We start from the raw sequence: 24,480 nt of genomic DNA, 5'->3' as shown, positions 1-24,480 counted from the left end.
TTTCTTGAACTTCAGAAGGTCCCTGTTGGCTTATTCCTCCAGGCTGGTGAGGTCCTTCTTAACAGCTCCACAACCACCTGGTGCATCAACCACTCCTCTCAGTTTTGTGTTACTGACAAAACTGCTGAGGACATACTCAGGCCCCTCAGCTAGATCATTAAAGAAGATGTCAAACAGTATTGGCCCCAGTGTCAGGCCCTGGGACACACCACTAGTCACTGGCTTCCAGCTGGATTTCACATCTCCAGTCACAAACCATTGAGCATGGCACTTTGGCCAGTTTTTGCCCCACCTCCCTGAGCACCTCTCTAGCTTGTACTTCATCAGGTTGCCTGTGAGGATGCTATGGGAGAGTGTTGAAAGCCTTGAAATCAAGATAAACAACATCCAGCATTCTCCCCTCAGCCACCAGGCCAGTTATCACAGTTTTACATACACCGAGGCTGTAAGATGATAGGGTGTAAATAAATCAAGACAACCTTTCCCAAGCTGTCTACTCATCCAAACATAAACATATGTGTAAGGTGTGTTTGGGGTTCTTTTCATAGTTATTCAGAGCATGCAACACTGTGGGTTGTTTGTGTTTCTGTTTTGGGATGAAAACAGAGAGATAAGAATACTCATGCATCACCAGACAGACAGAATCTGGCTCCCTCACCTGCATTTCTAGATGCTGCCTTAAACCAAACAACAGATGCAGTAGATATTGTATTTAAATCAGCATTCACCTGCATTCAGTTTACAGCTGAAACACTGGCACTGTGTCAAGTTACATCACACCATTTTGGCAGCATCTGAATGCCTCCCACTAGTGCATTGCACTTTCTCTCCTGGCCTTTGTTGTTCGTAGGGTTAGAAGAACATCTTGTTCAGAAATTCTCTATAGTGTATACAAACTCACACAAACAGGTGGATGCTGCTTTGTTAAAGTCTTGGATGAGATCCAGAGAAGCTCTGGCCTTTTGCAGCCTGAACTTCATCCCATGGGAACAATTCACTCGACATCAAAGAATCCTTGGTTTGAAGTTTCACCAATGGGCAGGGTGGCTCCAAAGAGACAGGCCTGTTCCAGCCAGAAGGAGGAAGTCTGCCTGGAGATCCTTTACTTGCAGCACCTGCAATCTTTCTCCCATGGTAAAAGCCACACACAAGCAGATCCTGGCCCCAGGTAAGAGTGACTTTGGCCTGACAGGGTGTGTACACAGAGAGTTCTTACAACATGGCTAGAATCAGCTCACACAGCATTGACCCACACTCTGCAGAGAAGGGCTCTCCCCAACACCACCTCCCACCTCCCCACTCCCCACAAAGGTGCTTCATGTGAGAAGTTTGTATTCATGTTGAATTCAGTGTCTGAGTTATAACCATCTCCCCATGAAGTGTATCTGTCTCTTCCACCAGGTCACAGATAGAGATAGACTCCATGGGCACATCCCTGGGAAAATCCACTGGTAACTGTACAAACCACTCTTCCTGAGCCCCAAACTTCAATCATTATTTACTCATCAGTAACCCACTCATCCACAGTCCACCCACATGGACCACAACATCTCAGTCCTGACACACATTTGGGCTGGATGAGGCTGTCCCTGTTGCAGAGCACCACTGCTCCATCCTAAGCCAGGAAATACCCAGTTTCCCATCTGAAGACAGGCTTTAAAACCAGGGCCAACACATTTCAGTTTACAGCAAACAAAACCTTTGCTTTACAGCAGTCAGATACTAGATATAAACTTTTCTCCATGTTGCAGATCTGACAGGAATTGAGAAAGGCAAATCAGAATTGGTGGTGGAGCCACCATCATTGGAGATGTTCAGGACAAGACTTGATAGGGTGCTTGGTTGCATGATTTAGTTGATTAGGTGGTGTTGGATGATAGATTGGACATGATGATCTTGAAGGTCTCTTCCAACCTGGTCTATTCTATTCTATTATCTTGCTCAGGGTAAAAAGAAGAAAACCAAAAAAGCCCCAAACAAATCTGCATTTGCTGGACCAGACTAATTTTGACAGAAATCTTCTGTCCACCTCTTTAGCTCTGTGGACCTCTCCCTCTTTAATTCAGCCTGTGAGGGCTAGTGTCTAATTTCATTGAGGTCAGTGAGAGACTTTCCTCAGTATAGTCAGAATTTGGTCCTCAGATTGAAATAACACAAATTATGGGTACAAACAGACAAAAAAAAATCCAATTTAAGAACCAGAGCTTTGGGTTGCATACTGTATTTCAAACATAGACATTAACAGCATGAAGGCCTTGGAGGGCTTGGACAGCTCCAGCCAGCAGGCAGAGCCTAAGAGGTGCTGTGGAAACAGGGTCAGTAAATTCCTCAGAATGAGTTTATGTGTTGGCAGAGACAGAACAATTCCCTTCTGATTTATTTCTACTTTGAAAGAGACGTTCAACAGCTTCCCAGCACTAAGACACTTTCACACTTCAGTCCAAAAGGGGCTTAGAGCTACTTATGCCCAGTTACTGTACATTTCCACAACAGCACCGAGCCTTGGCATGCTTCACAGCCAGCTGGTGAGCCTCAAATCCGCCAGAATGTGAGGAATAAAATATTTTTCCTCCCAAACTTCTGAGCAGCTGTTTCTGAGGAAAGAGACTGGCCAACTTTCGATGGATCTGCAGAGCTGCAGGGCAGGAAGCAGTTGCAATCACTTGAACGTTAATCACAGATCCAAGGGTGTCTTCACTTCTCCAGCACCATCTTAAAAGGTATGATTCCATAGGAAAGAACATGTTTCTTGAGTTAAGCTTCACAGAAATGTGTAAGTGTCCAAGGAACTGAAAATAAGGCTGCTTGCTCTGTAATAGCTCCATATCCCTTCCATGAGTCCACTTTGGGAAATACCAAAGTTATTTCAGGGACCCAGCAGCTTTCCAAATGAGGAACCCAGAGTTTGAGAACCCTGTCCTGCTCTTTTCTTTTCTCTGCCTGTTAGTGTCATTTCATCCCTCCCTTGTACTTGCCATGGTTTCCATCACACCCTGCACTGAGCCATACCAGCTCTAATTCAGGGGATGTCAGATGCAATAAAAGGGTTGGGTTTGAGGGGGTTTTCAGTTGTTTTTCTTTTTTCCCTGCTAGTTTGACTGAGTGAACTGGCTCAGAGGGTGGTTGTCAGAGCAGGTATAAACCAAGAGCTGGTTAGGAGAAGAGCCAAGAGCACACACGGCAGCTCCCCCTTCCAGTGAGTGCAAAGCGGTCCCCTCCTGTGGTAACTCTGAGAGACCTTGCACTCACTTTGCCCACTCCCTTCAGGCTCTCACTGGACTGGAAACAGCCAGACTATCCCATCCCTTTTTCCCTCATAACTTTCTCCCCACCTCTGGCACCTCTGTTAATTTGAAACCACCCACACTCACTTCACGCATCAGCTCCATCCACTAACATTTCACAGCTGACATTTTTTCCCCTAATTTGTTGATTCAGAGGCATGATTTCTTACACAGTAACACTCCACAACATCAAACTTATTTCCTGCAGGGAAGAGTCTTGCATGAAGCCCATTGCTTCCCAGTAGAAGATCCCGTTTGGTTAGTATGTCTGATGCTCTTGACTAAAATGCATCTTCAGAAAGTCCCAGTGCAGTGCCCTCATCACTATCTCAGTGTCCAAGGTACCCAGAGCAGGAATGCCTCACTAAACCACTGCATGCCATCTACCCCTCATAATTCTCACTCACAAACCAGAAAGAAAAACAAACAAGCAAATAAAATCCCTAAGCAAAACAAAACAATGCCCCCAAACCCTCTTTCTGGCTCTAAGATCAGGAGCTAGGATGCTTGGCTGGATTCTCAGGGCCAAAGTGCCCAATAATCAGCACTGTTCAAGGTGGCCGAAGGGAGATGGCTCTAAGTTGTGCTGACCCAGAGTTGTTCATCCAGAGGGAGGCTCCATGGCATGGTGCATTGCCCAGCTGGCCTGCACATTGCCTTACCCTCACCAGAGCACACAGGTGCATTTCTAGGGACATGCACTTGTGCCACTCACTCCCAAGGACAATACGCCAGTAACACCAACTGCAGTGTGCTCACCCCAGAAAGCAGGCTCTGGTGTTTCCTGCACAGCTGCCAGCTAATGACAGCTCATTTTCAGGGACAAGTTCCAAGACTGCTGCTGCTACAGAGTCCTTTCATAACACAGAATCAAGCACAGGACCTTCCTAGGTGCCTCAGCTGCACCTCATGCAGCTGCTAGGGCTTTTCTGCTGCTCTGCATTCCCTCCCCACCACACTGCCTGTGCCATGGGACCACAGTCATGCCATACAAAGTCTAGAAAGCCTTTCAGCACTTTTGCAACACTATCGATGTGCAACACTGCCAGAGTCTCCACGCCTTGGGCACAGGGGACATCCCTTCCTCCTGGTGCCAAGTACAGTCCCTCCAAGCCCACAGCTGTGGGTTTGGGAAGGAAACAACTACTGGGGCAGGAGAATTCCAAGGCTGCTGGGTCACTGTAGCCCCTTAACTAGAGTGATAGGTAGGCAACCTGTGGACCAAAAGGCTTAGAGAGATGGCAAGCAAGTTTCACCCCAAACAACCAGTACAAGGTAGATGCTCATCACAGGCTCTCACCGTTTGCCATTTTCTACAAATCATCTAGATTCAGACCCCAAATCAGCTTCAGGTTAGCAGCAACACTATTTCTGCTGGGTCGGGCTCAGGCCCCTCCTAGGTAAAAAAACCCAACAGTTAATGGAAATGCGGCATGCATGGAGCTTCCACTCCTATTAGCAGGTCTCTCTGAGAGGACAATTTTCCATCCATGCATTAAGCCAGTCCAATACTGACATCAGTTCATTTCCATTGATCTTGGTTACATAATAGTGACTTAATTCTCCACAGAATTGAATTTTCCATGTATTTGGATCTTTTGCAGTTGCTATATGATTTCCTTGTTCCCTGCTGGATTTATTATTCATGATCTCTTTGTCCTATACTTTAAAATTAAACTCTTCATTGCAAGCAGAAATTTCTACTGGGTTTGGTTTTCTGGTACAACATTGACCACAACAACTTCTTTCCATTTAAGACAGACCTCCATTACCATCCTGCAGTGTTGCATATACCTATAGCTTTGAGGATTGCCACCAGTTCTGGGCTGAAGCTAAAGCATACATTAAGAGTACTTCATAACTGTTATGGTACTCAGTTTTCCAGGTACTTTTACTTCTATTTATAACTCATAAACATACATTTTATGGGATCTGGAAATTGTGCAAACCCCCCAACTGATTGCAAAGGTTATAGCTTGGTAGCTGTAGAAGAATATTCTCTGTGTCCAGCCAAGAGACACAACTGTTTCCCTCAACTGTTGAAACTGTCACAAGCTCCCCATGGCTTCATTCATATAAATCAGCAACAGCCCTGCTTAGGTCCTTTTGGCCACTTCTTGGAGGACTGGAGCCCATTTTTCCAATCTCTTTGCTAACATACACATTACCAGTGCTATTCACATGAAAATTCAGATTGGATGTCAGGAAGAAGTTCTTCTCCATGAGAGTGGTGAGACACTGGAACAGGTTGCCCAGGGGGGAAGTAGAAGCCCCATTCCTGGAAGTTTTTAAGACCAGACTGGATGGGACTCTGGGCAACATGATCTAGTGTGAGGTATCCCTGCCCATGGCAGGGGGGTTGGAACTAGATGATCCTTGAGCTCCCTTCTAGCCCTGGCAATTCTATGAAAACGTTTTTCCTTTAATTTTCAAGTTGTGCCACTAGGTAAAGCCAGCAATTTACACAACACTGCCTTAAAGTCACTCAATAGAGGAGAAAACTGAAGCACTGGAAAGTCAAAAGCACCACCAGAAACAGAGGGTGCACCCACAATGTTGAGCGACCTACTGCTGGATGTTTACTTGGGATTAGCCAAAACTGTGATGCATTTTCAGCCCATCAGCCTCTCACCTGCTTACATATCATGATCAGTTTAGTTCTGTCTTAACCTCCACTGACACAATCAAACATAATCCTCTTCACCTCCCTGCAATATCCTGACTTCATTAAACTTATTTTCCATCTTTGTGCTAACTCTAATCTGAGAAACCTTGCAAGCTTCTATCAGTGTCAGCAGATTCACACAGCTGAAGTTAGCAGCAGTACCTCAACACTTCTGTAGGTTAAGGTTTACAAAAAAATAATCAATTACAATGTTGACCCCATCTGAGAATACTAGTGAGAAACAGGCTAAATTCACCTAACACTCCCCATTTCTCTGCTCTGTCTTATTTGTATTTTCAGGAGTTCAGGTGTAAGCAACAAGCACAATTCCTAGCAGAGCAAAACCCAGATTTCTTGTCTCAAACCAGCACTTTGTTCAGCAGCAAGACAAAAGCTGCCCTGATAGGTAATTCAAGAAAGTTGTAGGAAAGGCCAGAGCAGGCAACCAGTACCAGAACAAGAGGACACAGTCTCAGGCTGTGCCAGGGGAGGTTTAGGCTGGATGTTAGGAAGAAGTTCTATACAGAGAGAGTGATTGCCCATTGGAATGGGCTGCCTGGGGAGGTGGTGGAGTCACCATCATTGGAGGTGTTCAGGAGAAGACTTGATGGGGTGCTTGGTGCCATGGGTTAGTTGTTTAGGTGGGTTGGATTGGTTGATGGGTTGGACGTGATGATCTTGAAGGTCTCTTCCAACCTGGTTTATTCTATGTATTCTATATTCTATGTATCTACAACCAGGTGAGCTGCATCCATCTCCTGGCATGGAGATGAAGCAAGGAGGCACAAGTTACAGCTAAGCACACCTTGCACAGACTGGAGAAGGTCTGGGGGCCTAAGAGCAGCTCTCCAGTACTCACAAGGACAGAAAACAGAATGAAGCAGGCTGGAAAAGACCTCTGAGATCATCAAGTCCAACCTATCACCCAACACCATCTAATCAACTAAACCATGGCACCAAGTGCCTCATCCAGTCCCTCTTTAAACACCTCTAGTGATGGTGACTCCACCACCTCCCTGGGCAGCATGAGAAGACCCAGCTCTCCAGAAAGGTGCATGGTGCAAGAACAGAGAGTGGAACCAGGGAGGTGCCAACTAGACACATACCTACTGAGGTTTTCAAGACCTGGCAAGACAAATCCTCCTTAGGTGACCTGTTTTGAGTTGAGTGTTGGCCCTGCTCTGAGTGGGAGGCTGAGGTGAAGACTTCTCAACATCCCTTTGAAACAAAATAGCAAAGCCTCATAAAAATGCATTCAGAACTATTCCATTGAAGAGACTGGGATGGAGGAGAAAGGCATAAACTAAAAGAAGGATTCTTGGCCTGAAGAAGTCTCCTCTGCGGTAGGGAAACCACTGCCACACTATGACTAAGAAAACAAATGAATGCAATCTGCTCCTCAAGCCTTCACAGGAAGAGCCTCTCTCTGTCTCTGCAAGACTTTGACAGTAGTGGTAGTTCCTGGAAATGCATCAGCAAACCAAACTGTGATAATGGCAGGTACAGAGGGAAGCTAGAAGAGGATTTGGTGATATCTGTGAGCTGTTAGCCCCCTCCTGCTGTAGAATGGATAGCAGGTGCCTCCCACACACCCCCAGGGTAAAAGCACCTGTGACCCTGTTCCTCTCTCCTCAAAGAAGGGATGCAACTCATGCCCTGCTCCATGCCAGCAACAGGTCAGTCCCTTGCCTGCACACCCTGCCAGAGGCAGGCAGGGCTACCCTGGCCGCTTCACCACCAGTTGCAGCAAGCAGTGAGCCCTCCTAGCCACAGCAAGGGTTGTCTCTGCTGCCTGCCTGAGCACCTGCCAAGGACCTTGCTTACCTCCATCCATATTCTCTCCATTTTCTATTTGCAGGCCTTGAGCTTCTGAACTGTATAAGCACAACCTCTGCACTCACACACACAAGCCTGATCCATCACAGTGCCATTACAAGACAGCAGCTCCCACTGAGCACAGCCTGGCTGTGGAACTTGTGAGAAGCAGGATGGTTTTCATTTGGTGAGGGCATACAGGTGTCTCTGAAGGACCTGACCACCCTCAACATACCAAGTGAGCTTACTTGACAGTGCTTTGCTACCCAGAGGACTGGCCCCTCTCATGCCACTCCAGCTCCCATTGCTGCCCATTTCATCACCAAGTGGAGCCAGCAGAAAAATAACCTGGTGCAAAGTTAGTAGTTGCCTGCTGGTGAGAAGGAGGACAAATGATAGAGATGGTGCAGACAAGGAGATGGGATTCTAAGCCTGAGGGCTGGGCTGTCCTTCTCAGCAGGAACAAACTGTTACATAGCAGGATACCTCACAAGGTGACTGTGCCAGATAAGTCTCCATCACTGTGACCGTTTGAGGGTCACAGCATACAGCCACCAAAAAGAATGAAGAAGTGTTCTGAAGCCCTCTCCAGGTAGACAGGATCACAGGATGTTAGTGGTTGGAAGGGACCTCCAGAGGTCATCGAGTCCAACCCCCCTGCCAGAGCAGGACCATAGAATCCAGCACAGGCCACACAAGAGTGCATCCAGAAAGTCTCCAGAGACGGAGACTCCACAATCTCCCTGGGGAGGCTGTTCCAGTGCTCTGTGACCCTCACAGTGAAGACTTCCTCATCATGCTGAGGTGGAACCTCTTGTTCTCCACCACTGTCCTGAGCAATGCCTGAAAACCCTTTCAGTAAAGAAGGTCTTCCTAATGTCCAATCTAAACTTCCCATGGCCCATCTTAAGGCCATTTCTTCTTGTTATCTAAATTGTTACTTGGTTGAACAGAATAACCTCCATGTCTCTATAACCTCCTTTCAGGTGGTTGTAGAGTGATAAGTGTTCAAGAGGGGATTGGATGTGGCACTTGGTGCCATGGTCTAGTCATGAGGTCTGTGGTGACAGGTTGGACTTGATGATCTTTGAGGTCTCTTCCAACCTTAGTGATACTGTGCTGTAGTTTCTATCCATTAGCCCTCGTCCTATCACAGGGAGCAAGTGAGCAGAGTCTGTGCCCTCCCTCTTGACACCCAGCCTTCAGATATTCATAAACATTTATTAAATCCCTACTCAGTCTTCTCTTCTCCAGACTGAACAGCCCCAGGGCTCTCAGCCTCTCCTCACAGGGCAGTGCTCCAGTCCCTCGGTCATCCTGGTAGCTCCCTGTTGGACGCTCTCAAGCAGATCCCTGTCCCCACACATTCATTCTTAGTCTACAGAGGACAGTAGCACTGAACAGAATGTAGGTCAGTGGCTGGATGTAGAATAAAGCTGCAGAATTAATGAACTCCAGGGAGACTTTTGCACTGGGAATTGCCAACAGCTTGCAGGGTCGAGCCAGATGTGTTTCACCACATCCCCGGGATCCTGGCCACGCCAACCAAAACTCACACAGCTCACTCCAGGCATGCGTGCTGCGGCTGGCGCAGGGACCCAGCCTGGGCCCAGCTGTGTTTATGTGGTCAGCTGCAGTGCCACAAAACACAGCTGCATTGATCCAGCTCTGGACACCTGGCGCAGGATAAAAGCAGCTCAGTAGCTAGGAGCTGGCCATCCCAGCCCCACACAACCGGAGCTGACCCTGGGACCCAGTGGCTTCTGCCTTCTCATCCAGAGGGCTGTGAGCTGGGACAGAGGACACGCCAAGTCAGGGGGAAGAGGTGGCAGCACACATGGATTATGGAGCCTGACTTGGGGTCAGGAGATTCCAATTTTCATCCTGGCCCCACCTTCCCACCTCAGGCTTGAGCTCTGCTGCAGGAAGTCTTTCTCTTTCCCAGTTTGTCCGCATTGCTCCTTATTCCTGTCTTGATAGGAATGAGCTTCCCCCACCCCCAGTCCTTTCTGGCTTCAAGAAAACTTGGCAACCAACATCAGAAGTGCTTTTTCTCTTTTCAGAAACGCTTCCACACTTAATTTCAGATGTTATGGGGTTTGCTTTCACATAATGTACGCTATGACTGACGTCTCAAAGCCATCATAACCGAAATCTTCCGCTAAACTCACTATAAAGAATTGTTCCCTGCTACTGACCGAACCAAGTCATCTCCTCTAGATCAAAGCTTCTCCTGCTCCATTGAAATCAAACAGTTTGGCATTTCTCTCTTTCATCCAGAAGCTGGCTCTAAGCAGCGGCTCCCTTCACATATTCAAAGTGGAATATTTTACTTCCTTCCCTCAGTACTACGGCAGAGCCAGCTTGAACATTTGGGAATAAGAGGGGATGAACAAGGGCAAGCAATCATACAATTAATGCTTGAAAGGAAATCTGAAATTCCAACCCAGAATGTGGGATTAGCAAACTCTCTTTCAGGAGCACCATTTCATCAGCAGCTGAAGAGGCTTTGGCCCAAACCATCAGAGAAGTTGAAGCTTCTGCAGACAGATCGGGTCTGTGCCATAGTGCAGGCTCCACTGCGAGCTCCACAGCTCTCAACAGCTGAGAGGCCCTCAGCCCTTGCTGAGCTCTCCACAGATGACTTGGCTGCACTTTCATCAAGCATGTCTCCTCATCTTTCATGGCCCAAATCATTATGTCTGGAGCAAGGGTCAGCTGCATCTGTGCTATTAGCACCTGAAACTGTTAGCATTTCTGTTCAGCAAAGGAGCTGCCAGCTCAACGTTCCTCCTCTATCATGAGGCAGCTTTTCTTATGTTAAAATTAAATCTCCTGGCATGTCAAAGGCATCTTTGGTAATTGCTCCACAAATATGGTTAAGTAATGTACCAATAAAAATTGGTGAAACTTGTGGCAAACCCAATACAAACCTTAGATCCAGTCTGGTCCTTGTGGTCAGCCCACTGCCTATGCTGGAGCGGCACCAGGAATTAATTTGGCCCTTCCTCACCTACTCTAAATGTGGGTCAACAGCCATTTGTGTTTATCAGGAAAAACAGGAACATATGCTGGAAACAGAGCATGTCCAACAAAAACCTCAGTCCAGCATGGGAAGGAAAGCAAACTGCAAAGGTTTTGTAGCTCATCGCAAATGTCAGCGCGAGGTTGTCTGAGCAGAATTAAACTGTATCAGGATACCTGGAAGGGAGCACTGGAGTATCTTCCAGACCTATATATTTCCTAATGGAAATACCAAGCAGATGACTGATGTAAGAAGGTGTGATCTGGAGGTGGTACACAACAGTCCATGGCTCTTACCCTGGTTTTGGAGCAACACAAGATATAAAGAGACAGTAAACAGCCTAACTGTGTTTTACTGCACAGCACTAACAGGACACCTCAGGGACCACTCCCTGTGCTTGACACCTGGCTGTGTTCCTGCCAGTCCCTGTGGCCTGGATATTCCTGTGGGATTTGTAACTGACCACTGTGAGAATAAAAGACTCACCACAGCTGAAATTAAAGAAACCCAGCACATAACCATAGGGGAAGGTCATTATCTAACCCAAAGAACTGAAGGAAGGCTGAAACAGTTGGTCCAAAGAAACAGGAGTGTGAAATCCTGTGCCATTTAATACAGAGTTTAAGTTACTGTCAAGCCTGACCCTGGCCATGCTACAGCTGGGCTCTCAGGACTCAGGGATATCCAGATGCCTCAATGTCCCTCCCTCCAGCACCCAGACAGCACCACGCAGCGAGAGGATTTTCAGCCTCAGCACCGCCCAAAGCTCACTGAAGCTATTTCTAAGCAGTCTAATAAAACTGTCACTGCTCTTTTGGTTTAAGAGCTCCAGTGAACTATGAGAATTAAAAATAAATCATTCTGGTTTGGGGAATGCTGAGCCTCCTGGGTCTAGAAAGCATTTGTTTCTCTTCTCAGCCAGACGTGGGAAATCAGCCTTTAGGGTAACGTTCGGGAATTGGGATTGCCATTTCGCTTCTCCCTGCCCTGCCAACTCCCACTTCAGTCTCCAGAAATAGACCTCTGCAAGGAGAGCATCTGTTTGAACAACCTGATCAGAAAACTGTGTTCACTGAAGTTAACCAGTACAGAGTGCCAGGTCTGTTGCGCTTCACACAGTGCCAGCTCCTGCTAGCTCAGGGTAACCCATTTAAATGGATGTGATTGGTATGTTGGCACACACAGGTGATCAAATGAAGAGCCTGCTGAGCTGAAAGTGTGACTAGCTACCATAATCCAAGCACCAAGATGACAGACCACGTTAACAAGCTGCCACTGCTCTGGTGAGACGTCACCGCATCCAGGTCTGCAGCCCTCTATATAGGAAGGACATGGACCTGATGGAGAGGGTCCCGAGGAAGGCCACAAAAATGATCAGGGGGTTGGAGCACCTCTGCTATGGAGACAGGCTGAGGGAGCTGGGGTAGTTCAGCCTGGAGCAAAGACTCCAAGGAGACCTAACAGCAGCCTTCCAGTACCTGAAGGGGGGCTACAGGAAGGCTGAAGAGACTGTTTACAAAGGTCTGCAGTGACAGGATAAGGGGCAACAGCTTCAAACTAGAGAAGAGGAGATTTAGATTGCATGATAGGAACAGATTCTTTACTATGAGGGTGGTGGAACACTGGAACAGGTTGCCCAGGGAGGTAGTTGGAGCCCCATCCTCGGAGGTATTCAAGTGAGGCTTGTCAGGGCTCTGGGCAACCTGATCAGGTTGAGGATGTCCCTGCTGACTGCAGAGGGGTTTGGACTAGATGACCTTCAGAGGTCCCTTCCAAGCCAGATCATTCTCTGGTTCTACAATTCTGTGATTCAATAGCTGTGGATCAGGATCAGGGACAGAATCACAACACAGTATTCCAGAAATCAAGAGTATAGTTCAGTGTAACAAATACCCTTCAGGACTGAATTACAAAACTGAGGAACATCCCTAGAACCAGGCCTTAGAGCTCACACTAACTCAGATATAAGCCAAGCCACGTTTGCAAGCACTGGTAAGTTTCTGACACGATTTAATCAGTACAGTGTCTGTACAGTATTGCATTAGGACAACCAGGACTAAACAAGCCAAAAATTCCTTTCAGCTTCTGAAAGACAACCTCATTTCCAAGAAGTATCATCTCACTAGGGAAAACAATTTCAAAGCTCTAGCTGCAGCAAATTAAACTGACGTGGCATCTAGGCAACTAGATAGTATCACCAGCTAGCACTGCTCATTAAAAGACACTGAGCATGGATAAATGTGCATGTGTCCCACAACAGGAAAAGAGAACATGGGGTGAAGTGGAAGCAGTAAGGAGAGCCTGTGTTTATATAAAATAACACCATGCTTAACTCAAGAGCAACTCATCAAGTGTTGCTTTGCTAAATGATGCATCAGCTAACTTAAAATCACAGAATCATAGAATCAATAAGGTTGGAAAAGACCTCAAAGATCATCAAGTCCAACCTATCACCCAAGACCTCATGACTACTAAACCATGTCCATGTGCCATGCCTAATCCCCTCTTGAACACCTCCAGGGATGGGGACTTCACTACCTCCCTGGGCAGCACATTCCAATGGCTAAAAACTCTCTCAGTGAAGAACTTTCTCCTCACCTCCTGCCTAAACATTCCCTGACACAGCTTGAGACTGTGTCCTCTTGTTCTGGTGCTGGTTGCCTGGGAGAAGAGACCAACCCCCTCTTGGCTATAACCTCCCTTCACGTAGTTGTAGACAGCAATGAGGTCTCCCCTGAGCCTCCTCTTCTCCAGGCTAAGTAACCCCAGCTCCCTCAGCCTCTCCTCCTAGGGCTTGTGCTCATGGCCTCTCCACAGCCTCACTGCCCTTCTCTGGACACGTTCAAGAGTCTCAATGTTCTTCTTAAATAAACCTCTGAGAACATTTAGGTTGTTTCTTATCCCACACAGCCCTGGCTCTGCAGCAAGATAGATCCTTGTCAGCAGAAAAACTTGGTGTAGAGAAGTGTGGCCAGCAGGTCAAGGGAGGTGATCCTCCCCCTCTACTCAGCTCTGGTGAGACCCCACCTGGAGTACTGTGTCCAGTTCTGGAGTCCCTATTACAAGAGGGATCTGGAGGTGCTGGAACATGTCCAGAGAAGGGCCACGAGGATGATCAGAGGGCTGGAGCACCTCTCCTGTGAGGACAGACTGAAGGAGTTGGGACTGTTCAGTCTGCAGAAGAGAAGGCTCCGAGGTGACCTAATTGTGGCCTTCCAGTATCTGAAGGGGGCCTACAAGAAGGCTGGGGAAGGACTTCTCAGGATCTCAGGTAGTGATAGGACTAGGGGGAATGGAATGAAGCTGGAGGTGGGGAGATTCAGGCTAGATGTGAGGAGGAAGTTCTTCACCATGAGAGTGGTGAAGCCCTGGAATGGGTTGTCCAGGGAGGTGGTTGAGGCCCCGTCCCTGGAGGTGTTTATGACCAGGCTGGACAAGCCTCTGGCCAGTCTGATCTAGTGTGGGGTGTTCCTGCCCATGGCAGGGGGGTTGGAACTAGATGATCCTTGTGGTCTCTTCCAACCCTGACTGATACTGTGATACTAAGTGGGATTGCATTATTAACTCCTTAGCTATAGACAGACTCCAGTAACAGTTGATCATGAACATCATGGGCAGTTAGTCCTCATGTTTTCCTAGAGTTTTCTTGTAGACCAGCCAAAGGAGGCCTCACCAGATGAACTGGTAGGGTGAAGGAAGCAGAGCACACAAGAATTCATGCTGCAGGGATGATTTGTTTCAGAGGCCATTGGCTTTTAGAGACACTACAACTGCACGTAGGCTGAGTATCACCAACAGTCCTGTTCATCTCTAACTCTGCTGCTCAGTGAAGCAAATACCAAGGTGGTGGGAAACCAAAACCACCCAAACCAGCCACATAGGCATTTCGCTGGCGACTCTGCACTGCTTTGGAGCACTTGTGCTTGTCTTTCAATGAGACAGGTGAGATTGCTGAACTCCTAAAGTGCCCAGCAGTGATGACACTTACAGCCCCAGGCACCAAGTGCAACCAAGTGCCCCAAGAGGCAAACCATCTGCATAGCCTGAAAAAAATTCAGTAGAAAAAGCATGCAGCCCCATGCTGCCCAGCAGAACTAAGATTCCTGCAGTAGCAGATGGCAGAGCCAAAGCCACCTGGCTTGACATGTGGCTTGCTCTTCTGTGGCCCCAGAATCAGGAAGGATGGCTCCTGGCCCACAGGCAGTAGGAGGCTTGCCGGTCTGCCTTTGCATCACATCTCCACTCAGGCCTAGTTCATAATGTTTCATGCACAACTCCCCTTGCAGCAAAAAGAGCTGCCTTCACCCCTCTAGCACATGCATATATACTGAACTCCTAACAGGGATCAGAAACTTGCCTTTGGTTAGATGAGATGGATGCACATCCTACCCCTCAGCCCAGCTAACTACAGCAAGGTAGAAATACATCCCAACAGCTTTTTAGATAGCTCAATTAGTCCAAGGAGTTTCCTTCTCCAGCAGGGCTTTAGCACACTTCAACAGCTGCCAAGATCAAGTGATCCTATAGCAGATGCAGAACTGTACATTACAATCCCAGCTGTCTGCCTGATTCTGCAAGGCCCAGGGCGATGAAGACATCTGAAAAGTATGACAATAAAAAGAGCAGAAGTTCCCACCATTCAAGAGTACAAAGGAGATTTTTAAAGCTTGCAACAAAAATGCAAAATATCCTTGAAGATACCAGATTTAAATAAAGGAGAGAGGACAGGCTTCCCAGACAGGTAGTGAGGATGAGGCTGGTGATGGAACACATGGAACAGCCAGCCTGCAGCTGCAGAAGCTTGGGCTTGGCGCACCTCTGCTTTCAAAGGCAGCTCAAATTTCTGCATTTCTGGTATTTTTCTACCACAAGTGGTGGCCACCTCACTGCTTATACCTGTGACCAGCAGACACCAAAGAGCACCTCTGTGTTAGTATTGATTTCAGCTCACCCACAGTGGGACCATGAGAATTAGGAGCTGTCTGGCACTGGGTCTGATGGAGGTATGCACTGGCTTATTCCACAGAAACAGCCAGCTGACAGTGCTACTGGAAGGCTGTTGGGCTGCAGCTGGCTCAGTTGAATTCCTCAGCAGAAGAAAGCTCCATGTTTCACACGCTTAGGGAGAGACTTCCAGCTAAAGCCACCACTGAAATGGCAAAACCTTGTGCAACTCCTGCTCTCTGTGATCCAGTTCATTCTTCTCAGGCCTTAATAGCTGTCATACTTGGTAGCAATAAATAGCAACGATGAGATCTGCAGAGCAACTCTGGATCAAAAGATTTCTTTGCAGATAGCTTATCTCAGCTCACAGGGGCCTGCAGACACTCTTCCCCTTGTCACCTGCCCAAGCTGGCTGCCTCAGAGCACGCACAGGCTCCCAGAAGGAGATCCTCTCCTTGCTGCAGCCCAAGACTTGCTTCCCATTTAAGTCTGAGAGGGAAGGGCTCAAGTCACAACTTGAGCATGAACTGCAAGAACCTCCAGGCTCAGACCCACCTCTTTCAAAGCACCGCTGCCAAAGTGTTATGCAAACACCTTCAAAACACACCCCAACTGCTTAGCTGCCCACCTCTGCACCCCAAGCCCTGTGTCAACTCTACAAAGCCTGAATGCATTCATCATTAGCAAAGGTATAACTTAAAAAAATATATATTAATTTTGTAAATATTTAAAGATATATATTTTAAAAAAATATGAAGTCTCCTAAGCCACAAAAGCAAGTGGAAAAGCTCAGGCGTCACTCCTGTTCTGGGGGTGGCTGCTGCTCCTGGTTATGTCAGGGGGAGATTCCTACACTCAGAAATCAGAAGCCTACAGGGTGAAGTGCTAGCTAAGGCTGGTGGATCTCTACTTCCCAGCCTTTTTCAAAGCCTTGCACTATACTTTTATTCTAAGCAGATCTAAAAAAAAACAAACCAACAAAGACCTCAGAAAAACCTTTATGCAAGGCAGAGCACAGTGCACCCAAGGACGGGGAGGAACACTGTCTTTTATTAAAGTGGCAGTGGCCAAGTCCCTGTGTTACGTGGGAGTTTCAGTCTGATCCCATAATTCTGAGATATTTACTTCCAGACAGAGCTGTTTATAATCAAAGACAATGTTGCCATACACCAACCCATCCCCAGACGTGCTTTCTATGGAATTTTGCCCACGAAGTAGGCAAGAGGTCAGTGGAGGGAAAAAAAATAATACAGAAAGTACTTTGGTGAGTCCTGACCCTCCTCTTTTCAACTTCAGACCAAACCAGTGCAGTTCCCAGGCCCCCCCCTCTGCAGCACCCTGCCACACTGTGGGTCCTGTGCTGCTGCACCCCACCTCCACTGCTGCACCCCACCTCCGCTGCTGCACCCCAGCCAGCAGCAGCACAGGCAGCGGCCCGCCAAACCCTCCCTGCCAGCAGGGATTTACCACGCTTGTACCTCCTTGAGAGACAGCTGCTCTCATGCCCATCCTGGCCCACCAGCCACAAGATAAATTGCTCCCAGTGGTTTCAGCCACAGCTGTTCTCCCAGAGTTGGAAACCAGGTTCATCCCTGATGCTTATCCCTACAGAAGGGGCGTATGCAGGCAGAGCACCAGCCCCGCTCCACTGCAGCTTCTCACAGCTCCTCAGGTCATCCTTAGCAACTTATGGTCTGGCTTTGGCTTGGCTTTTTCCAAGGGGTTTTCTTTTTTCCTCTTAAAGCTCTGCTCCCTGGATTACAGTGAATTTATTTTTATTTCTTTAAATTGGCCATTGGAATGTGCTGCCCAGGGAGGTGGTGGAGTCACCATCACTGGAGCTGCTTAAGAAGAGACTGGATGAGGCACTTGGTGCCATGGTTTAGTTGATTAGATGGTGTTGGGTGATAGGTTGGACTCAATGGTCTCAAAGGTCTTTTCCAACCTGGTTAAATCTATTCTATTCTAAATAAGAACTTTGGGTACTAGGAGATTGGTGTATTCTTACTAAATGTGTTTTTTAAACAGAATTTTCTCTTGTGAACTTCCACAGTCATTTCTCCAGTTCACACAAGCTTTTTCCATGCACTGTAGCACACAGCAAGAAGTTCCCAAAGCTAATCCCTCATCAAATTGCACCACAGCTCTTCAAATGGAAATGCCTTCTCCCAGCCACTGCCAGAGAACTTGTTTGTTCACTGACACTTCCCTATCCATCCCTCAAACCAGAACCAAATAAGTGGTACCAGCCCAGAAACTGGCTGTATCATGCACCTGCACCAGCAGCTCCTTGGGGAAAGGCCATGTAAGACACATCTCTGACCCACAGTGCTGTGCTGACAGTCTGCAGTACAGACTGGACCAGTCTGTCCTGTCTGCTGACCCAAGAGAAAAGCACAAATGACTCAACTTCCAAGATGAAGTAAACAACATACAGGTTGTCAGACTGGCTGTGTGACTACAGGATCCCAATTTACTTGCTGGGTCTGGATCTGTGCTTCAGCCAGGCAGCTTCAGAGAGGAACAACTATGTCCTTGGTGCACGTGCTACACATCATCTTCAATCATTGGAGCACCTCTAATTTTTGGTTCCTCACCATGCCCCCTGCAGCTCTGGGTTCTCCAGTTGTTATTGCCTGAAGATGCACTTCCCTGTCTGTGATGGCTCTTTCCTTTCCAGAGGCTACAGCAAATTAGAGTTTACAGGAGAACAGCATCCCTCATTTCCCCTGATCCAGGCAGGATGGCTATGAGGAAGGCACTGGCTATTGGTTAGGGAGCTTAGGTCACAGGTCTGGCATTTGCCATGAAAACATAAGGGACTCAGCCAAGTCATTAAATGCTTCATATGTGCTGTATGTTGAGATGGAAACATTGTGGAGCAAGTGTTAGCTGAACAAGTGTTCAGAATTCAGATGTAAAAGACAATGGTACTTTGGTGCACAGCCTTGCAGAGTCTTGGTGACGTGGGCTGCCCAGTTGCATGATTGCCTCCAGAGCATTGCTGCTGGCAGCAGCTGGAAGAGCCAGCCATGCTCCAAAATACAGCAGTACAAGCACTTTTGCATAGGCACTCCCTGTGCTCCTGGGCTGTAGGTGCTCAATGAAAGCGACCAGTGAGAACCCCTGAACAGCAAACTCATGCAGGTGGTACCTCCGGTCCCCTGCCAGGCAGGACACACACAGAGCCTGCTGTGGGGAGTGATGAAGGTGTGTGGAATGGCAGTGAGACTTGCCTGACACACCAGTCACAGAAATCCTAGGGCACAGAGCTTTTTCAGCACTGCTAGCTTTAGGAGTGGGCTCCTGACAGTTTTGGTAGTGACACAGACCAAGCTCCAAGCCCAAGGCCACAGGAGTACTGCCCCCATTGCCTGTACAGATCCCTGCCGCTGCTCTTGGGGGATGGAGCAAACCTCAGTGACCACTTTGTGGGTAGCACAAGCAGCAGGCCCAGGCCTGGCAGCCAGAGCATTCCCACAGCCTCGTGCACACCTGCAGTGAGCCTGTCTTGGTCAGAGCATCCTCAGGAGCCCTATTTCCATTACAAAATGCAGCTGTGCTAGAAGAGACAGAAATATTACACTGGCACAGATGCCAGTGTGTAGGATGGCTTGGTAGGGTGGATGTGGTAGATATCTGTTTGAGACAGGCTGTGGTAGCAATCACCAAAAAAAGTGTTCCATCTCCTAAACCCCTGCTGAGTAAACGACTCTGCACTCCTGCTGCTTGCTTCCCAACAGAGGCGCTTCCCATCTCCAAAACTCACCATTCCCACATGTGAGAGTTACTACATTTGTTATGAGGTTATTCAGGACATCAGTTTTCATCTGCATTTAAAGGGAGGCATTTAAACCTCAGATGGAAATTGGATTGGAGTGGTACAGGGCAGCACATCACCCAGTTTTCTTCAGCTGCCAATTACACCAAGACAATTAGCTAAACACAACAGCTGTGTTGATGCTCAGCTGAGGAGAAACCACATATGTTTGTTTAGAGCCTAGATGGTGTTACTGTGAATCAATCATTTTCTGACTTTCATTAACAAGAGTTTATAAAGGGCCCCAGACTGTAACCAAGACTCGTGTCTTTCATTCATGTCTCCACTTTGTGGTTTAATCCAAAGCATATCTCCATGTGTTTGCAAGAGCTTGCTGAAAAGAACACATACCAAAGTCCCAAACAGACCCACACCCCTTTCCCCTCCCAGTTAAAACATGTTAACTAGCAAGCAAACACCTCATCTTTCTACTAAGTCACCATTTTAATCCTTATCAACACTGAACTGTTGCCTTCTGTTACAAAGGCAAGGCTTGCCTCCTTTGGTAATGTCTGCAGTGCACCCCTAATGCCCTGCAAAGCCCTGGGAGACCATCAGATAAGAAATGTGAAGCTTATGCCTTTGCTCAAGGGCAGTAAAACAAGGATGCAAACCACTTTTCTTTGAAGCACTGGGCTGACAGTCGCTCTGATCTTCATTACAGAGCTCGAACAGGCTCCCATCACTTGACATTTTATACTACATGCATGGGGCTGCATCACAGGGGACTCACCCATGACTGTAGTCACAAGGGGTTGGTCTGAGAGGATTTGACAGGGATGGCAGACAAGTAAGTGCCACCAGCACACTCCTTCATCAGTAACTGCATTCAGCACCTCCTCCCCGCTCCAGGGTCTGGAGACAGCTGGTCACAGACCAGTCACCCATGTCCAAAAAGCAGGGCAAGGAGTAGGCAAGAAGCCATAGTGCCACTGTAACAGGAAGCACAGATGGGAGGTGTTGTATGAATCTCACATTCCAGGGCAAAACACGTGGGAAGAAGGGGGGAAAAATGCAGGGAAGAGAGAAAGATCAAGACATGAGCAACTCTGTCCTTATTACTACACAGCTGCAAGTACAGCAACCACCCTCACGCCTGCACTCTGCAGATCTCCCTCTTGTCCCCTTGGGCTTTTGGGTCTGTTGCTATTTATACCTCATGCACACCTCCTTAAATCACAGGGAGAAGGTGGATTTTAAAGCAGCATCTTCACCAATGGAAGACATTTTTTACTGCCATGAAAAAAAGCCACCGATCAAACACCCTGCCACACATCAAGATCATCCTTCAGAGCTTTAATAGCCTCACAAGAGTCGAGAGACAATCTCTTCCTATGCAGCTGGCCTCACAACCCCTTTGCAGAGGCTGGGAAAGGAAATCCATTCCCAAGAGAGTTGCACAATCCCTCCTTCACTTCCCACCATGCGAGTCCAACAGCCTGAGCGCTTCCCGCTCCATGGGTGCCACCCTGCTGGCCACCAGCCCCAGACTTACAGGCTCTCACCCCACCTGGCCCTGCACACTCCACCTGACCAGATTCCTGCAGCTGTTTCAACCTGCCCTTGCAACAGGAGGGACACTTCTTGTGCATGCCAGGTTATAGCTCGGATTGAAGCTCATCTCTGCCTGTGTTTAAAGGAGAGAAAGGCTGATGTTTGCTGATACTTGCAACCTTCATTTCTTAAGCAACAGGAAAGGTACTCTAGTCAAATTCCCCTTCCCAGAATACTACTACATTGCTCAACAGCCCCCTCTGAGGCCATCCATCTCTATCACAACAGACTTTCCCTGCAGAAGTGCTCACCTGGCTAGAGGCAAGGATCACAGGATGTTAGGGGTTGGAAGGGACCTCTGAAAATCGAGTCCAAACCCTCTGCCAGAGCAGTACCTTGGACCTGGCACAGGTTGCACAGGAGCGCATCCAGATGGGTCTTGAAAGTCTCCAGAGAAGGAAACTCCACAACCTCTCTGGGGAGCCTGTTCCAGGGCTCTGTGACCCTCACAGTGAAGAAGCTCCTCCTCGTGTTGAGGTGGAACCTCCTGCGCTGTAGTTTCTATCCATTGCCCCTTGTCTCCCCACAGCAGCCATGGCAGCAACAAAACATCCCCACCAGGACAGGTGCATATCCCCTGGGCTTATTAGTAAACAACTTAAGAGCCTGATTTCTCCACCTGCTCCTCAGGGCTCCCACCTCCCCCGCGCTCTGCCCCAGCCCCTCCCCTGGCCCGCCTCACCAGCCACCCCGCCAAGCTGGGGAAGCCGCGGACGCCTCCCGCCCACTAAATGAGTTGTTGCCATCACCTGCAGCTGCCCTGATGCCTCATTAAGGCTCCCCCACCCACACAGTCGTTAGCACCATCACAAAAAGGCTCTGCAATCAGTCGCTCTTGCTATTCATTACACATGTGCAGAACATCCTTGCTGCTCTGAGGGAGCAGTGTGCATAGCTAAAAAGACAATATACAAAACATAGCTGCATCTTAATGAACCCACTGCTTTGCTACTGGAACTGAATGGAATTGTACAGACCTTGCCAGGAAAAAAACAAACAAACAAAACCAAAAAAACAACCAACAAACCAACCGCAACATTTGAGTTGCAATATATTCCTTAACATCACTTTTGTGCTTATGGTGCCTGTGAATCACAGAATCACTGAATGTTAGGGGCTAGAAAAGACCTCAAAAGATCATCCAGTCCAATCCCCCTGCCAGAGCAGGATCACCCCAAGTAGGTCACTCATGAACACATCCAGGAAGGTTTTGAATGTCTCCAGAGAAGGAGACTCCCCATCCTCTCTGGGTGCTCTATCACTTTCATGGCTCCTCTTCTCCAAGCTAAAGAGCCCCAGCTGCCTCAGCCCTTCCTCATAAGGGAGATGTTCAGCATCTTTGTGGCTCTGTGCTGGACTCTCTCAAGCAGTTCCCTGAGATCCTTCTTGAACTGATGGACCCAGAACTGGACACAATATTCCAGATGTGGCCTCATCAGGGCAGAGTAGAGGGGGAGGAGAACCTCTCTCACTCTGCTAACTGCAGCTCTTCTAATCCACCCTAGGCTGCTATTGGCCCTCTTGGCCATAAGGGCACATTGCTGGCTCATGGTCATCCTTCAGTCCACCAGGACCCCCAGGTCCCTTTCCACTGTGCTGCTCTCCAACAGGTCAGTCCCTAACCTCCACTGGTCCGCGGGGCTGTTCTCTACCAGATGCAAGACTCTACACTTGTCTGTCGTGTATTTCACTGAATTTCTTCTCCCGGCCCAACTCTCCAGCTAGTTTGATAGTAAGAAGTCCAAATGGAGTCAGGCAGGAATATATGTGTCTAGTATTAAGTTCCTTACTTCAGTGTTCAAGCCCCATAAGGAGGACAGCAGTTACAAGGGGAGCTGCATTTCCTCTCAGCAGGTAAAATTTACTACAGAATTATTCTGTACTACACAAACATAGGATCCAACTCCTCCAAGGAGTACTTTTGCATGCTAGCAGGAGTGGAAATCACAAAGTATCCACCCGTGTCTGAGTGTCCCATGCCTGGGCACTTCACCCCACCTTCTCCCTCCCCAGATGGCGAGGTGCACTGAAGTTTGAGAAGTTTCTATGAGCTGCCCATAGCACTACAGGTCTGAGACGAGCCATTCTCAGTGATAACGACCAAGGAGCACCACAGAGGAAGCGCCAGAGCCATCGATCGAGGCAAAATAAATGGGATGTGAGTGACCACGGGTCCGGATGAGCTCTGCTAGGGAGAAAGCGCGGAGGAAGTCACCTATCTTCTCCCTAACCACCAAACCTGCTCATATTTAGAAAGCCTAGGAGGGCGGGGAAGTTCATGCAGCTGGGCAATTTGGGAAGACAGCGTATGCAACATTAGCCAGATTCAGTGGCTGCAAAAAGGGAAACAAGATGCTGCTTTTAAGGGGCTAAAGGTCCCGATCCGCAACTAGTGTAAAACGAGAGGTCTCCCCACTGTTCTTCCCTCTGTTCCTCGCTGCGCAGTGCCCGGGGCAGGTAGAGAAGGACTTCACATCCCCGAGCGGGGCCACACTGCCAGCGGAGACCTGCATGCGCCGTCCTGCACCTTCCCCGGCACCGCCTGGCCCCACTCCCGGCGACCCCTCCCCAGTCGGCCCCGACCTGACCGCAGTCCCAGAGGTGGGGACGGCCGCCCCCGGGAGCTGGCTCTCGTCCCCATTTGCTGTCCGCCTCCTCCTCCCCCGCGGAGCCGGATACCCCCGAAGCAAGCTGGGGCTCCACTGGCAGCGACCCCCTATCCCGCACCTGACCCCTGGTCACCCCCTCGGGAAGCATTACCAGCTGGCCCCCAGCCCGCCGCAAGCCGCCGCCGCGCTTTCCCACGCGTGAGGACAGCGAGTCGCAGCGGCCACGCGTCAGTGGGTCTGTCCCCTCCACAGACCCTTCCCCACCAACGCCGCCCCGCAGCTCCCCGATGTCCCCGCGGCGGGCACGCCACGGCGACGGCCCCCGTGCGGGGCTGCCGCGGGGCACGGACACGCGCGGAGCCTGGCCTCACCTTTGTATTTCTCCATGGGGGCTGCAGCTAGGGGGACCGCAGCCCGCCGGCTGCCGGACGGGACGCAACACGGCTCCACTCCGGCGCCTCTCTCCCGAGCTCTCTCGCTCCGGCCGCGCCGGATCCCCCGGCCGGCCCGGGCCGCCCCGCCCCGCCTGCCCCGCCCCAGAGCCGCGGAGCTGGCCGGGATCGGCGCTTCGGGATGGGGAACGGGGATTCGAGGCCGAGATGGAGATCGGGAATCGCGGGACGAGGCACGGCACAGACCCTTCTGTTCGGCGCGGGGGTCCTCCGGCTGCCGGTCCCCTGCGAGAAGAGCAGGTCAGGGACGGTGACAGAAGGAGGGTACCTGGGTGCTGTGCTGAGGCTGTGAGTTGTCTCCTGGGGCTCCTT

General features: G+C 49.0%; 1 protein-coding gene across 9 annotated transcripts in view; it reads right to left on the bottom strand.

Annotated features, from left to right (window-relative positions):
* Positions 1–24,235, bottom strand: part of AFAP1L2 (actin filament associated protein 1 like 2) — a 90,485-nt gene extending 66,250 nt beyond the window's left edge. For all 9 annotated transcript variants that reach the window (XM_068139315.1, XM_068139317.1, XM_068139319.1 and 6 more), the window contains exon 1: positions 24,088–24,235. In XM_068139315.1, coding sequence (XP_067995416.1) covers positions 24,088–24,103 — 16 coding nt within the window. In that variant the 5' untranslated portion in view covers positions 24,104–24,235. The remainder of the gene's footprint in view (positions 1–24,087) is intronic.
* Between the last annotated feature and the right edge of the window lie 245 nt (positions 24,236–24,480).

This window comes from Melanerpes formicivorus, unplaced genomic scaffold, assembly GCF_026170545.1.
Source record: "Melanerpes formicivorus ecotype bairdi unplaced genomic scaffold, bMelFor1.0.p_v2 SCAF_6, whole genome shotgun sequence".
NCBI classification, from domain to species: Eukaryota; Metazoa; Chordata; class Aves; order Piciformes; family Picidae; genus Melanerpes; species Melanerpes formicivorus.
Note: the sequence above shows the minus strand (reverse complement) of the source record. Positions and strands in the feature narration are given on the sequence as shown.